At 38.2% G+C, this 16,193-nt stretch overlaps 1 protein-coding gene across 1 annotated transcript in view; it reads right to left on the reverse strand.

Annotated features, from left to right (window-relative positions):
• ankrd52 (ankyrin repeat domain 52) overlaps positions 1 to 16,193 on the reverse strand; it is a 22,158-nt gene extending 5,965 nt beyond the window's left edge. The window contains exons 1-24 of the mRNA XM_015381101.1: positions 16,007 to 16,193; positions 15,301 to 15,384; positions 15,143 to 15,221; positions 12,289 to 12,359; positions 11,789 to 11,989; positions 11,289 to 11,376; positions 10,789 to 10,931; positions 10,467 to 10,679; positions 9,759 to 9,837; positions 9,540 to 9,654; positions 9,338 to 9,420; positions 9,128 to 9,245; positions 8,976 to 9,044; positions 8,746 to 8,886; positions 6,074 to 6,136; positions 5,840 to 5,951; positions 3,999 to 4,070; positions 3,708 to 3,909; positions 3,520 to 3,607; positions 2,420 to 2,537; positions 1,574 to 1,793; positions 1,411 to 1,498; positions 1,245 to 1,328; positions 774 to 919 (exon numbers count right to left, since the gene is read on the reverse strand). Of these exons, the coding sequence (XP_015236587.1) occupies positions 774 to 919; positions 1,245 to 1,328; positions 1,411 to 1,498; positions 1,574 to 1,793; positions 2,420 to 2,537; positions 3,520 to 3,607; positions 3,708 to 3,909; positions 3,999 to 4,070; positions 5,840 to 5,951; positions 6,074 to 6,136; positions 8,746 to 8,886; positions 8,976 to 9,044; positions 9,128 to 9,245; positions 9,338 to 9,420; positions 9,540 to 9,654; positions 9,759 to 9,837; positions 10,467 to 10,679; positions 10,789 to 10,931; positions 11,289 to 11,376; positions 11,789 to 11,989; positions 12,289 to 12,359; positions 15,143 to 15,221; positions 15,301 to 15,384; positions 16,007 to 16,033 (2,704 nt within the window). The 5' untranslated portion in view covers positions 16,034 to 16,193. The remainder of the gene's footprint in view (positions 1 to 773; positions 920 to 1,244; positions 1,329 to 1,410; positions 1,499 to 1,573; positions 1,794 to 2,419; positions 2,538 to 3,519; positions 3,608 to 3,707; positions 3,910 to 3,998; positions 4,071 to 5,839; positions 5,952 to 6,073; positions 6,137 to 8,745; positions 8,887 to 8,975; positions 9,045 to 9,127; positions 9,246 to 9,337; positions 9,421 to 9,539; positions 9,655 to 9,758; positions 9,838 to 10,466; positions 10,680 to 10,788; positions 10,932 to 11,288; positions 11,377 to 11,788; positions 11,990 to 12,288; positions 12,360 to 15,142; positions 15,222 to 15,300; positions 15,385 to 16,006) is intronic.

Genomic DNA, 16,193 nt, shown 5'->3' on the forward strand with positions numbered 1-16,193 from the left:
TCAATGTTTTATGTTACCATTTTTTTTTTTTTAAATCGATACTAAGAAGTGAAAAATCGATATTATATTGGGCAGCCGAATATCACGATATATCGGCAAAACTATTTTTTCCCACACCCCTAGCATTGACAGTGACTGCCAAATAGATTCTCATTTTGGACAAATTGTCAGAAATGTTTTTCCTACATCACTAGTTACCTAAATTGTGTTATTGTACAGACACTGTACAGTGGTCTAAATAATTTAACTTATCTCCAGTAAATTTTATTGCTTTGATAATTAAAATCCTAAATACTACCTAAAGTTGTGACAGCGGGTCACTCAGTATTACTACACTTTAAATAAAAATCGAAGCAGATGGTTAGCAATAGGTACACTAATAAATTGGACCTTCTACACTTAAAGTTTTGTAAAGGCTGAATATAGCTACCTTTTGCAAAAGTACATAAATTTAATAAAAGGATCTTATATATTTAAAAATACAAAACTTGTTTAAATTTTATGAAAGGAAAAAAAATTCTGTTAACAAAAACAGCCTCTTGAGACACGAGTTATACAAAAATTCAGAACGACATGCGACGAACTCTAGTAGTTATTTTGTGTTTAAAATTAAAAATGCAAAAAAAAAATTAAAAAATTCAGAACAAAATCTGAAGCTTTAGAAAATTATTGTACATACAGATATGTTTCCGGGTAGAAATATAACTAAAAGAAAAAATAATGATGAAATAACAAACGTTATTAACAGCAGGTCAAGGAAAATTGAGACTCACCCACAGTGCCGCTAAGTCCCCTGTCAGCAGCTACCATCAGAGCAGAGCGTCCACTTGTGTCCACGGCATTGATCTCTGCCCCGTGGCGAAGAACCAGCTGAAGTCCTGCAACATCCTCAGAAAATGCGGCTGCATGCAGGGGGGTCCTTTAAGAAGAGGCGGAGACAGAACAAGATGATGAGCAAAGTAATATTTGAGGTTTGTCGATAATCAGGACCAAACATGTATATCTTCTGCTTTGCCCAGTTGAGTCATTTTCACACATGATCCAGAGCCCAAACAACTAAGCACATCTTTAAAAAATCAGCACCACTAAATCTCTTACTAACAAATGTAAAAATATGTAGAGCACGTAATTGCACATCCCTTTTCTCCTCCACCTATCTACAGCCTTCAAATTACATTTAGAACTCGACATTAATAAGGATTAAACATGCCTGTATGTTTAACTTAACGCTAATAAATACACACCTTCCTTTGGCGTCTCTGGTGTTGATCATATGGACTCCGGCAGATTCCAGCAGCCTCTCTGCAGCGCCGCTGTGGCCGTTCATCCTATGATGAAGTCAGTCATTTTAACCACAGACTTTCTTTGTGATCAAATTATTCCAACTTTAAATGTGACATTAATACTCACAGAGCACAGTGCAGGGGAGTGAAAGGATTTCCCTCTTCATGAATAAGTGTTTTAAATTCAAGTAAAACCTCCAAACAGTCTTCATGCCCTGAGAACGAACGACACATCAGCACAGATGCAATAACTGAGACATCAATATTTGGAGGTTCTCCACTCAGCTAACCTTTGTAGGCAGCCCAGTGTATTGGGGTGTATTGTTTGTTGTCCAGCAGTTTATCCTGTGGGTCAGTTGCCACGGCGGCCTGCACCAGACTGGCCAGTATGTCTGTGTGGCCTCTGGAGGCAGCATAGTGCAGCGGTGTCCTACCCTGGGCGTCCCGACATAAGGGAGAAGCTTTGTGCTCCAACAGAGCTGCTACACAGTCATCATGTCCCAAAACTGCCTGCATGAAGACAAACGACACAGATGACTAGACCTATTGTTTCCAGATCTCAAAACATGCAAAGCTGTACCAAACTTTTAACTTTTTAAAGCTTGAGAAATACTTTTGATTACATGGCATCCCTAGGATCAGTGTTTCTTTTTATTTTTTTTTATATTTCTCCTCTGAGGCAGCTTGGGTGGAGCTTTATTTTTCGATATTTGAAGGAATCCTAATCTGACCAGGTTGCCTAAATCATGTGAAAGGACAAACTAATCCATGATGGGGTAACATGGCTGCAAATTATGGAGGGGCTTAAATCAGCTCCAATCAGCAGCCGATGAAACACAACTAAATAAAGATTTTTTTAAATACACACTTACTGGGAACTATAATTATGAAACTAACATTGCTTAGTTTGTTTACTGCATAAAAAATATCCTGGTAGGAACCCTGAAGGCATCTTTTAATCTTTTAAAAACAAAAACTGTAAACCTTCCTGTCAGGTTAGCAGGACACAAATTCATCTTTTAGCTTCTCCTTTTCCTCCAACCCCTAAATGCCGTAGCTAGAACATACCAAAACCCAAGCCTTCCTTCGCAGATTAAGTCTGAATTTTGTTTGAGAACACCGCATTTTAAACATACCCCTCTGTGCAAAGCCGTGTGTCCTCTCTTGTCCTTAGCGTCTGGTTGAGCACCTTTCTCCAACAGGAAGTGAACACAATCAGAGTGACCTCCCAGAACAGAAAGCATTAAAGGGGTTCTGATGGGGAGAAAAGGAAAAAAAAAAAAAGTTTAAGTGTGTTCAGTAAGCAAGATATTTCATGGAAATAAAAAGGTTATTTTTCGGGGTGTCATGTGGAAAAATGTGTATGTCGTATGAAAGCTTGTTTTTTGTGTGTGACATATTTAGAGATGGGACAGCGGTTTCACCGAACAGAAAATACTCTACACACACCGGGAATTCAAATTAAAGCCAACATCATGGTCTGAACATCGATCCACTTTATCCTTACAGTAGACTGCATTGCGCTTTAAGACTTCAGCAAAAAAAAAAACAAAAAAAAAAAAACAAACAAAACAAACATCACTGTTGGTGTTAAAGTTCCTTAACCTAAAACCAGAAAAGAATTGCACTACTTTAGCTTTTATTGCGCTTTTTAAAAAAAGCATGAAAAGACACAAAAAGACCAGGACTTGTGGAACAAATGTCTTTGGGTCGATGAATCTAGAACAGAACTAAAACACCAGAAGAGAAGTCATGTTTGGTGTAAATCAAATGCAGCTTCCCAGGAGAAGAGCATCACACTAGTAGTGAAGCATGAAGGTAGACGGGACACGGTTTGGGGAATCTACACTGTAGGACGTGACCAAATCTACAGCAAGGACTTACCATGACTATTACCATAAACTAAATGAAGTCTGATAACAAAATGGGATTTATAACAAAAAGGCAGAACTAGACTGTGCAAAGTGACAGTAAAACAACCAAGATCTGGCCAAGTCAAAGCCCAGATATGTAAACCAAAGGACACAGCATCAGCTATTAGGGTAAAGGGTATCCCTTTAAAAACCAAAAAAAGATTCATTTAACCACAACTTATTTGCCTATAAACAAAAGAAACAAGACTAAGATAGAACGTCAGATATCGATATGTGAATATTTAATCTGGTGAAATAACTTTTTTCCCCTCATGACTGTAACATTGATTTAGATAATACATCTAAAAGAAAAAGAAACTTACTGGGCAAATTTATCCACGATATTGATGAGATCCCCCTCCTCTCCGTATTCAATCATCATGCGCAGGCAGTCAGAGTGGCCATTTGCAGCTAGCGTCACAAAAAAAGAGGATAAATAAAAAAACAAAACAAAAAAAAACTAATGTTTGAAAACTATGTAAAAGGAAGCTTTTAGTTTTTGTGAAAATACCTGCAACATGAATTGGAGTCCACATAAGATGGTTGTCATTGAGCAAACAGGATGCCCCCTGAGCTAAAAGCACCTCCACACAGCGTGCATAGCCTTTCTGAGCTGCCAAATAGAGCACAGAGCGGCCAGCAGCATCCTGCATGTCCACATAAGCTGCCGTCTCTGTGAGGACGCGTAGGGCCTGCCAGTGGCCCCTATCAGCCTGCGCCAGGGGGGATGATAATTAGCCTCAGTTCTGTATTTAGTTAAAATTAGAGGCTCATTACAAACAGAGAATTGTGTAACACTTACAGCAAGATGGAGAGGACTGACTGGGATGCTGCTCTCTATGTCTCCAAGTGCATTAAATGACATCTCCAATAGCTAAACGTAAGAGACAGCAGATAAAGCAAAACACACACATTTACACCAGAGGAAATAAAGCAGAAACACAGACAGACTTAAATGTGTCAACTTTTTTTACTGGCCGAAAACGATTACCGTTTATGTGTGTGTTATTATCATGAGTAAAGAATTTTATATTAGTTTATACATAAGACTGGACACCCCTTTGTGAAGCGCATTAAGAGCCTGCAATCATCACAGAACAATCGCAGGAGAGGGATAAAACAGTTCTTATGCTCGGAATAAAAAATGCTGGCAGTTCAGTTTGATTGAGAGCCAACAAAGATAATTTGTAGACGACAAAAGACAACCAAACCAGAGATATCAAAAAACATTGAAATAAGCCTTCTCTATGTGGAAGGAGCTTAAGGAGAAAGATTTAAAAATGGATGCCGAAGTTCCCATGTTTCTCCTTCACAAGTTAACTGCATAAGCCTGATAAAACAGACTAAATGTGAGATTAAATGTGTAATTTAGTATGGCCCCGATTAATGAGACATCGGAAGATTGTTGATGAGAACAGCCTGTTTTTCAAACCATGTCTGTGCCTATTGGCCAACGCTCTGACCAATGAGGGCAACTGACTGTGACGTAGTAAGTGCGATACAAAGGTGGGGGGGTGGTGTAAACAAACAGCCTGTCAGTAAAACAGCGAATACGTCCTTCTTAAAAATAAATGAGCGTAGACCTCACATTTCAACGAAAACTCCAAGTCTAATCCTTCCAAAACTGATTCCAAAGCAGACTCAAACAAAACTGTTCAATAGTTGACGCAATCTTCCTATTTGTGCTTTGTCCAGCGTCACGCAGCTTTGTCGTCCCGCCCTCAAAACCCGCCCGCTTTGCATCCAGAAATTCAAAACACATCTCTGTGTTGCGATTGGCCCGCCAGTTCTAGGGCCTGGGGCATTGATCGAGGCTAGACCACTCACAGGCAAAAATGATTTTGGCCGCTGGCAGGTGGGGCTAGTTTATGAGGCTAGAACTGCACTGCTAAAATTAACACAAAGGCAACTTTTTCTATCCAGTTCAAACAGTGTTGCTTGTTACCATAGAAAGCATAAAGGTATATCCTTCTAACATAACTCGTTGGTACAGAATTGTAGGTCTACATGGGTTTAGTAGGTTTCAAAGCCCTGGCAAAAGAATGCTGGGTTATTGTCAAAGTAAATGCCAACCCCCTTTAATTTAACAACAGCAGCAAAACCATATAAACATTAATTTCAACGCTGAGTGTGTTGATACATTTCTTCTTTTTCTTTATTTATTTATCATATACTAATTGTAGGGACGTACGTCGACTAAAATTGCAAACTAGCTAGCCAGAAACTAAACAGACAGCTGATTGATGATACTGCAACACTGATTAGCAACAGAATGTTGCCCTAAGATAACGCTGGCAGCTAAAGGATACATATATAGTTAAGAAATCACAAACCTCTTCACATAATTTAAAACTCCATAAACGATCAGATATGGTTACATTGCCGTTTTAAAGGCTTTTGACACAACTGCTACCTTTGCCACAATACATTTTTGATGCTGTGACATGACAGGCTACAGTGCTCTTTGAGTGAAATACCCCCATTTCACTGCTAGATGACAGTAGTTCTTACGTAATATCCCTTTTAAGTAAAACCTAACAGCTCAGTGTGATCTGAAACCTAAAGCCAGGTCTCTAAAAGTTAACGTGAATAGATGAACAGATCTGATGCAGTTATGCTGAAAAGCTCAAACAGAAACCTCACCAGCTCCAGGTTCTGCTTGTTGCCGTGGTAAGCTGCATAGTGAACAGCACTGTAACCTTTTGAGTTGACCATAGATGGATCAGCGCCATTGTCCAAAAGATGCTCCAAGCAACTGTTAAAGAAAAAGCAGCGTAGAGCAGTTATTCAGCCACTGGTCTGTCACAACCACATTAATATATTCGTAGGTACAATCACCATTGGAGAAAATAAAGACTAGGAGAATAAAAAACTCACAAGTAGGACTCCTTTGTCTCATCCTCAGTAATTTGATGGTTCCCAGAATAATGACGATCAGTTCTGCAATCCAATTATTAACAGTTACTAAAAAAATGAGCTAAACAATGCTTGGCCTAGAGTGAATAAATACTGAACAATAATAATAAATTTAAAAAAAACACTGAGGCAAATAATTTTCCTTAGACATAGAAAATTAGTTTTATTAGACTTATTATAACTCTCTAGGAACACCAGTTCTCCACCCCCACAGAGCAGAGTTCACATAGTTAAAAGTTATTATTAGGCATTTTAGCAAAGGAGAAAACACTTCACACAAAACCTAAATTTATGCTCGGGAACATAACATTTGTGGAGGCTCCAATTTGGATACTGCAGCTCTGATTACAGTAACTATGTGAAATCTGGTTTCGCCGTTTTGTTTCAGTTTCAGAATATTTTTAAACCCATGCAGTAAAGCCGGGCGATATGGCTTAAAAATCAAATCTGTCTAAGTTTTTCCTACCAAATCCAATTTATCTGTATTTTCCTTTCTTTTTTTTCCTCTTACACTTAAAGGTATAGTAGAGGATGTTCTTTTTCCAGGTGGATCATCTGGATAAGTGGTCCTCCTAATTTTCAATCATTTTGGTGATATGTTTACATAACCCCGTCCTATGTGCTTGTCCCTCTTTTCACTTACCGGTGGAGAGTCTGACATAGTGGGAAAAATTGCAAATCTTATTTTGGAAAGTAAGCTTGTATGAGTGATGCAAACAGCAACTGTTAAACAGAGCGTGCACGCTCTCGCACACGTTTAATAGGCGTTCCCTCTCGGGAGCGGATACAGGGTTCTATGTGGATTTTTTTTTATTATTAGCGAAAATCCTGCACTATACCTTTAAGTTTCATGATAAAAAGGACAAAAGACAACACTTCCCAAAACTAAGTTTGTCTTCCCCCTCTGGCAAGGGACCTTAAATGAAATGGCAATAAAGTTCAAGCCATGAATTCTGCTTGTAAATAAAGTTTCACAGCAATGAAAATTCAGCACACTACAGGTTTACAACTAAAGGCAACACACAGAGAGACACTTTATCAGTTACGAGTATACATCGAAGAAACAAAAGTGATGAATTGAGTCTGGAGGAGTGGATTAGTTAAAAAAAAAAATCTTCATTTTACAAAAAACAAAATCTTTATAAACAAAAAATTGATTAATCATTTTTATTGATTAATCCTCAGCCCCTACCATATGACATTTATGCCCGCAGAGTCATTTTAATTTCCTCATACTAGAAATAGTCACTGATTTTATTGAGAGGCAATTAGGAGTTATTTAGGGACATCACTAACCGCTTGGCAATTGAAGGTTTAAAGTTTTTTTCTTGCTAGAAGTCTCCAGAACCTCTGACCAGGTTCCCAGTTCCCTCTTCACATATTTTAATACTAGCAAGGCCGAGATGGTTTCCTAAGGCCAATCTATTTCATGTAGTGATAGTTTTCTGCTACATCAGAGTCAACTTTTATCCAACTAGAAAAAAACATTTTCATTAGGATTTTCCCTACATGCAATCTTTTAATGACAAAATGCTCTTCTAGCAAAAGCGAATAATACATTTTTTCAAACCAGGGGTCACTTTCTGTACAGAAAAAAAAAAAAAAAAAAAAGAGCTACCTTTAGTTGGTCTGTCACTTTGCATCCCAATTAAATTAAATTCAAACTTGTAGTTCTAACCGAAGAAAAATTAGGAAAACCTGGTTTGGCTCGGAGCTGTATCGATTCATCGAATAATTCAAGGACCTTGATTGCTGAAATAAATTACTTATTTGTCTTCAAGCTTTGTTTAATAATCCACACACTAAGTCCCAGGCAGTACTGATAATGATAACCTATCCTGCTGATAAATGGACGCCAAGTGCAGCTATCAGCAATGAGCATAAAGAAGCGCAGAGGAAGAGGGTTTAAAACTTTGCAGTGAGCCTGCTGGCATCGAGCAGCAGCTTCTCTCTAGGCAGTACTCAATGCTAAATTACTTGGCCCCAATGTTTGCTCTCGGCAAAAATAGTTTGGAAAAGTCAGCCAGATACAAGATCATAGCATCGAGTGAAAACAGAGAAGGGTGCAGCTTTGAGGAGAGGTTTTATTACGCATTAAATTTAAATCAGCAGTTTACATTCTTTTGATAAACATGTTTTTGTCAAGATGAGCATTCAAAACCCTGTTTTATAATAAAAGGACATAATAAAATAGGACTAGTTTTTCAATGTTTACAAAAAAAAAATCCAGAATACATAAAAAGTGAAACTTGATGCACTTTTTTGTTTATGACCATTTTCATAAGCAGTAGCCTGCATTTAATGTTAAGTCAACCAGAAAAGACAAGAGCTCAATATTTGTGTTTGAATCTTTAGTTGCAGATGCATCCTTTTTAGTTTCCTTTTAAAAAGGTGAATTTGGAAATTTCACATATTTCTACAATTCACAATAATCTTAAATGATTAACTTAACAATCTGCTAAGTGAAACTTTTTAAAATTGATTACTCCAACGATAGAATGATCAATTACTAAAACAATCCTTTGTTACAGCCCTAGTTTGCAAGGTACTGCATGAATTTAAGAAATGTGTCCTAAAAAGTCACTGCAGAGTTTAAAATTGGAGTAATCGGGAGGAGGAAACAGGCTCCTTACCTGCTGAAGGCTTGCGAGGCAGCAGAGTAGTGCAGGGGAGTACAGCCAGTCTGGTCTTGTTCATTAACCTCAGCACCAGCATTAACCAGGGACACAGTGCACTGGTACCTCCCATTAGCAGCCGCATAGTGCAATGGTGTCCTACAGAGAGCATGCCAGGGGAAATTAGGCAATCACTTAGAAATGCACCTTGATTTATCAACTTAAGGCAGGATGATGCAAAAACTTACCTTCCCATTATGTCTCTCTTGTTCAGATCAGTACCGCTACTTAAGAGTAAGTTCAGACATTCAACATTTCTGTAAAAAACGTAATTAGAAAAGATAAATGTAGACAAATGCATGTGTTTGCTGAAAATGTGCCACTAAGTGGTGTTATTTACCCTCCAGAGGCAGCAGCGTGCAGACAGGTTCTCCCAAAGTTGTCAGGGGTGTTGATGTCAAACCCAGCTGATAGCACATGCTCTTTACTCATAGATGAAACTATACTATACAGCTGACCTGCAGTGACATCAAACAGATCATTTGAATGGGGGAAAAACACAAACATAAACAACTGTGTGCAATCAGGTGAACACATCTGTAAAACAAACCTGAGGAGAGTAACTTGCGACAACAGTCCGAAAACCCGTACAGCACAGCTAAGTGCAAGGGGAACATTCCATGGATCCCACGTCTAAGAAACAAAGAACAAAGGAAAATAAAACAGCTTCAGCAGAACTGACCTGCTTAAAACGCTCTACACCAACTTAATCTAAACAAGAACTTAAAATAAAAACAGCATTGTTCCTATACCTGGCCGTGTCTGCTCCATTGGTCATCAGAGTGCTTATCAGCAGTTCATGGCCATACTTAGCAGCGACGTGGAGGGGGGTATTGCCATATTTATCCACACAATCAATTTCCCCACCTGATGCAAACCCAAAAAAAAGAGAAAGAGCATTAATTACACAGCAGAAAAGAAAACACGGTGAGAGTTCTTTGAATTTAGTGAGATCGTTAAGTCCCATTTACCATTTTGGATGAGGATCTGAGAACGCGTGAAGCGTCCATGAATGGCTGCCATGTGCAGGGGGCTCTTTCCTTCTTTGCTCTGATGAGAGAAAAACAAATATCATTACTATCAAAGTTTTGTGGTTTTAATGTGTGAGGGAATGATCAACTGTTTAACACGGAAAATATTAGACATATTTCATCCATGCTACTCCACCAGAACTTAATTAACCTGAATATTTTATTACTTTTGCACAGAATGTAAAACATTCACTTGGAACTAGGAATGTCCCGATTAGAGCTGAAATAATCAACCGGATTAATTGATAATTGAAATAATCGTCAACTATTTTAGTAATTAATAGTTTAATGGAGTACAGAGACTCTAAAACATGACAGACCAGCTGTGAATTTTGGAAGGACTGCATGTTTCAGCAACATCAAAGAATGCAGCAATACTAAAAATAGAACTGCTTCTGTTTTACCCCTATACTATAAAAACTACATTTAAAAAGACACTATTTTTGTGAGGTTTACAAAAATATTTGAATTTTTTTCTTCATCTTGTAACTGGAAAAAACAAATAGGACATGAGATCTGCTGTGATAAAGTAAGAAGACACAATCTGGTGGCTAAAGATCTTGTCAACCTCTCTGTTTGGAGTTGAGTCTGTAGATATTTTGCAGGAATGGTCTTTGCCTGAATAAGTCAACTTGCTTCTTTTCATACCTGCTGGTTGACGTCGGCCCCATTGTTGACCAGCAACTCTAAACACAGGGCACCATTGGTGGAGACGGCAGCCAGGTGCAGAGGGGTGAAGCCACACTTGTTGGGCTGGTTGACGTTAGCTCCATGGTTCACCAGTTCAGTGGCCACAGCCTCCTGCCCCATGTAGCAGGCCACATGGAGCGCGGTGTTTCCAAAGCCATTGGGTTCATCAATCTGACCATGAAACAACAAAAATCATCTCAGGGAAGCTCCCAAAAGAATTTAAAAGAGCTGACCAGCCTTAACAGGTGCTTTCAACAGAAAAGCCTATACAATCCCTCACCTCTGTTCCCATCCTCAGAAGGTACTTTACAATTTCGATGTGACCGCTTGCAGAAGCAGCATGGAGAGGTGTATAACCCAGCTTATCCTTGCAGCTCTTGTCAGCGCCACGGGATACCAGCATTTTCACAACCTCCAAGTGTCCTGTAAAAAACATCGAAACAACAATTATCAACAGTAAATTTACAGAAAGCAACATCTTCAGAAAAGCCTGTTTAACATATTTACTGCAGAGTCTCTTTCACATCCAAAATTTATTTGTATGTTATTTTTATTTATTTTTGGATAAAACTAATGGTAAAAATTAATTAGATAAACTTTATTGTACCTAAAGAAATTTGATTTCGGTACAGACTCTGGCTGCTACATAGTCCAAACTATGTGTCACACTGCATTTACACATAAAAACACCGCTATACAAATTTCATTATAAGACACTAAATAAAAACATTAGCAACATCTGGGATGCAGTACTGACATGACAGAAACTATTTTTATTACCCAAAAAAGCAGCACAATGAATAGGTTGTCTCTCCTTCTTATCAATGGCACTCAGGTTGGCTCCTTTGTTCAGCAGCAGCTTCACCATCTAGACAAGAGTTTCAATAAATTTAACAAGGAGAAATTAACAGAATTACTTAAACTGTAAAGAATAACTCTAGGGGTTAATATATTAGGGCTGAAACAATCTGATTAATAGATAAAAATTAAAAAAAACTTACTAATTTAGTAATAACTAAATGTCATAGAGACTCTAAAACATGTTTTTAGCTGATAGAGCAGCAATTATACCAAAATTGTAGTTTTTTTCCATCTGCCATTATGCTTTATCCAGAATACACATGGAAAAGCTTTAGTTTGACCTGATTTATTCAGTAAATTTCAGGGACCTTTTTTATCTGATTATTAGTCGATTATTAAAAAAATAAATAATTGACAGATTAACCAAGTACTAAAATAATCGTTGGTTCCAACCCTAATAATAATCCATGCAGTCACACCTCTTGGAAACCGCTCTCTGTCGCATGGTGCAGGGCTGTCCGACCAGTGCGATCTGCCATGTTCAAGTTGCTCAGCTGGGTCAGCAGAGCCTCAGCGCAGCGAGTGGCCCGGTTGGACGCAGCCACATGTAGCGGCGTCTGCCAGAACTTGTCTCTCGTGTTTGCCTCAGCTCCGCGCCTCAGCAGAAGACCCACCGCCCTCTGAAAAGAAACCAAGTTTAAATAACAAATGTTACGGTTGCAGCTCCCATTAGTTTTAAGAGAATTATTTTATGCAGTTATTATACATCAATATATTTTTAGCTGTAATATTATAATAGTTTAGTAGTAGTAGCAAACGTCACTGCTGTTCTGTTCACAATTTGTGAGTTCTGAAACTTGCAATATTTCATGTAATTACATACTTTAGAACTCTAATAAACATAAGTAATAGAAAACAAATGTGTTGGATGCAGCATGTAATACAAACATAATAAGTCAAAACAATACTCTTCACATACTTCATTCCTTGAAGCAGCCGCCCTGTGCAATGGGGTCAACCAAACGTTGTCTTTAGCATTTACGCTGGCACCTGAAAGACATGCAAAAACATCTGTTATTAGAAAAGTTCACACTTATCTACTAATAACATACCATTTTTTTGCTCTAGAAACTTATTTTTTCTTTGTTCTTAAAATAGCATTCTAGTCATTTATGGAGTTCTATAAAAATGTGCAAAAAAGACATCTTTGGATTCAAAGGTAGTTGATAATTTCCCTGTCCTACAGTGGATGCTGGTTGAAAACACACGGCAAACAAAATGGGCAGCAAATACAAAAAGTAATGCACAAATTAAAATAAGACCAAGGCACGATGAATGGCATGTAAAAACGTTGCAAAGGAGAAATGTTACAATCACAAAAAATGTGAATGTGCTGTAAACACATATGATGCCAACACACTAAACATTCAATTCAATTCAGTTTATTTAAACAGTGCAGATTCAAAACGCATGTAATGTCAATGCACTTTACAGTTCAATTCAGTTTATTTCTATAGCGCCAATTCACGACACGTCATCTCAAGGAACTTTACAGTTCACCAGATCATACAGTCAAATTGATTCAAAGTTTTCCATCTAAGGAAAACCAGTTGATTGCAACGACTCATCGACTCAAAGGCAATCCCTCACACTAAACATGCTTGTAGCCAAAATGGTATGTAATGGAAATATGTAATTAAGAAAAGCTGCTGGCTAGCTTTGAATAACACAAGTGCTCCAGACCACTAGGGGGAGACAATCATCAAGTCTAAAAACTTTGGTATAAATCAACCCCTGTTCTAATTCAGTAGCGGGATTACTTTTTATTTAAGTCTTAAAAGGTCCCGCTCCATGTTGCGTGGTGCCTTCAAAAAGACCTCAAAAACAATAAAGGCAGAAAGTAATCAGCTTTAAACCTAATGCCAGGCTCGCACTGACTATGGTGTGTGCGCCAGCAAAGGAACCACACCCTTGAAAGCAGTGTGTACACTGATGTTAGAAGAGAAGCAGTTACTGAGGACAAATGTTTCAGCAAGAAGAAAGTTGGGCAAAATGCCACAGAGGCCCCAGAATTAGGAATCTGAATTTCATGAGCCAAACAGGAAAAGTCAGGCGCCGCACATGATAATCCACCTACCAAATTACACCCATTTGATTGACGGAAACAACACAGCAAAACACCAACATGCTCAAACAGAGGGGATCTTGGTGGGTGAAAAGGTTTTTTTCTGCCAAAATAAGGCTTTGCCCAAGAACTCCCGGAAATAAGTGAGAAACATTGTGAACTGCTGTCTTTGCAAGTGGCATTTCCCCCGAACCGAGATGTAGCTGGACAGGGCTGAGGCGTTTTAATCTTCATTATTAACCAGGCAATGTCAAAAATTAAACAAGACATGCATTTAGTTGTCTGTATTTTTATCTCTTTTTTTTAAAAGAAATTAGGATAAGCGATGTTCCTTTGGAATATAAAAACTACAAGAAGTACCTGTGTAAAAAGTACTAAAATGAAAAATCCAATTTATAATAATAAAATGACATTTTTTTATCCACAAAATTGAGGATACATTCATTATTGTTCTCTGGAACCCAACTATTAGCTCCAATTTGTTTATTTATTTATTTTTAGCTTATTTAAACCTTAAGAGATTTCAACAGGTGTAGTGGTAGGAATATGCTAAAGATGACCTCATTTTTCCATCTCCGGATATACCCTCAGCACATAAAATGTATGTAAACAAAAATTGTTGTCTTGAAGCCTAACTTCTATCTAAGCCAAGATTTATTAAATAACAAATAAAAGACTAAAATGCTCCAAAGATTAACATTACAACATAATCTTACTGAATGAAGTGTTTTTTACTTCCAAGCAGAAGTTTAAACATGCAGATATGTCAAACGAGGTGCCGAGAATAAGATGTCTTCTCAGGAAGACAAGGGAGTAAATTCCCCTGATTGGCTGAAAGCTGCTGAGGTTAGCAACCCTAGCTCAGAAAAAAAGTCTGAGATCTTTTAAATTAAGTGGAATATTGATAATCCGAGAAGCTATCTGATTTGAGAAACCAACAGTCCAAATACCAAACATTTGAGTCGCAGAGAGTTATATTGGTCAGCCGCATTTACAGGAGTCTATGGAGGAATGGGGGATTGGGACAGCCTATATCACAGCATTTGCATCAGTCTGCAAATGCTGCCTTCAAAGGAAGTCTGTAAACCAGATCCTGAGGAAAAACAAACAGAACGCCCAACCAGAAGACATTTGGACAGAAGAATGAACAGGTGCGTTTTTCTGTGAATCGTTATTTAACACATTACCCCCCTGAGAATCTCGCTTATGACTTTAGTGAAGGTCTGGTCCCAAACAGGTTGGCAATCATCTCCCCCTAGCGGCCTGGATCACTTCCATTACACTGTCACACTTTATAACTTGCAGTTTGTTTGTTTGTTTGTTTTTTTTTGTTACTAACAGTGTTTTCCTATTTGCATGTGTTTAGTTTGTTTGCATCATCTATGTATTTGCACCAGGTTTTGTATTTGCATTGCAGCTCCATTTTCTGTATTAGCAGCATTTCTTTTCTGCATGTGTTTTATTTAAGCTTTTTTTTTTTTTTTTTTGCAAGTCTCATTTTTTGGGTGTATGCATTGCTTTTCCTATTTCCCACTCAATGTTATAGTGCACTGGCACATCTCAGCCATCCTACCAACCTCTTAGAAAGGGAGGGGTGAAGGGGGAGGAAACAAGGGGTAAAATAAATGGGATTAAGTCTTACATAGTATATATCCTGTTTGACTTAACGAGCACCAGGCTATTTCTATAATAAATGCAGAAGAGTCACCTGATTCAATGAGGAGGTCCATAATTTGGACATCACCCACACAGGCAGCAGCATGAAGTGGTGTGCGGCGCTCTTGGTCCTAAAAAAATAAATACATGAAATATGTTGCATTAAGAGTTTAATGTGCATTTTTATATATATGCATTAAGACTACATACCAGTGCATTGACATCTTCTTTTCTGTGCAATAACAGTTGAACTTCTTCAGTATTACGACTGAAGATGGCCTGGACCAGAGGAGGCTGAAACAGATAAAAGGTCGCCTGAGTTACATGCAAAACGATGCACAAAACGAAATAAATAAATCAAAGAAATTTAGTGCAAAAACAACCCTATAACTAATCCAGATCAATGCCCTAGAATACGCGCATCCTTCGTAGCGCTACGGTCTAACTCAGAGGCTCCTCATTTTTAGAAGAAAATGGTTAAAGATATTAGCATGACGGTAAAACTATAGTTAAAGAAAATAACCATATTAAATTAAATATGGAGTTTATTATTTTTATTGCTTTTATTATTAGGATGGACCAAGCCCTGGTCGAGGCCTACAGGCCCCATTCGCTGCTATTACGTCAGCTAGCTAAACGGCTAATGCTAATATGCAGCTACGGAGCTGGCCCCGGACCAAACTACGGTCCATGTACCGCTTCCTAACACACAAACATTACCTTTCATCAAAAAATAAATGGAATATTTTCCTCAAAAGGCGCAAACCTAATAAAATATGCACGCAGCAAATAAAAACATACAAGAGCACTCGAAGCAGTTCGGCGAAGACGTAGCATGTTGCGCACTAGAGCAGGTTCATTCCAGCAAATAGACTGCGCCACAACACAAACACGGAGCGCTTTCGCTTCAGCCTACCTGGTCTGTGATGTTAAGTACTCCCATCTCCCAACTCAGCCAGGACGGAGCTCCTTCATGAGGATAAAACTTCGAGGTAAAGCTGCAGTGCAATTAGTATTTCAAACTCATCAGACTACACCCATAACTGAAAGCAAAAAAAAGAAATGCGGTCTTTCTCACTCGGTCTGTCACTGTTGTTGTCTGT

This window comes from Cyprinodon variegatus, unplaced genomic scaffold, assembly GCF_000732505.1.
Source record: "Cyprinodon variegatus isolate N-32 unplaced genomic scaffold, C_variegatus-1.0 Scaffold228, whole genome shotgun sequence".
In the NCBI taxonomy this organism is placed as follows: Eukaryota; Metazoa; Chordata; class Actinopteri; order Cyprinodontiformes; family Cyprinodontidae; genus Cyprinodon; species Cyprinodon variegatus.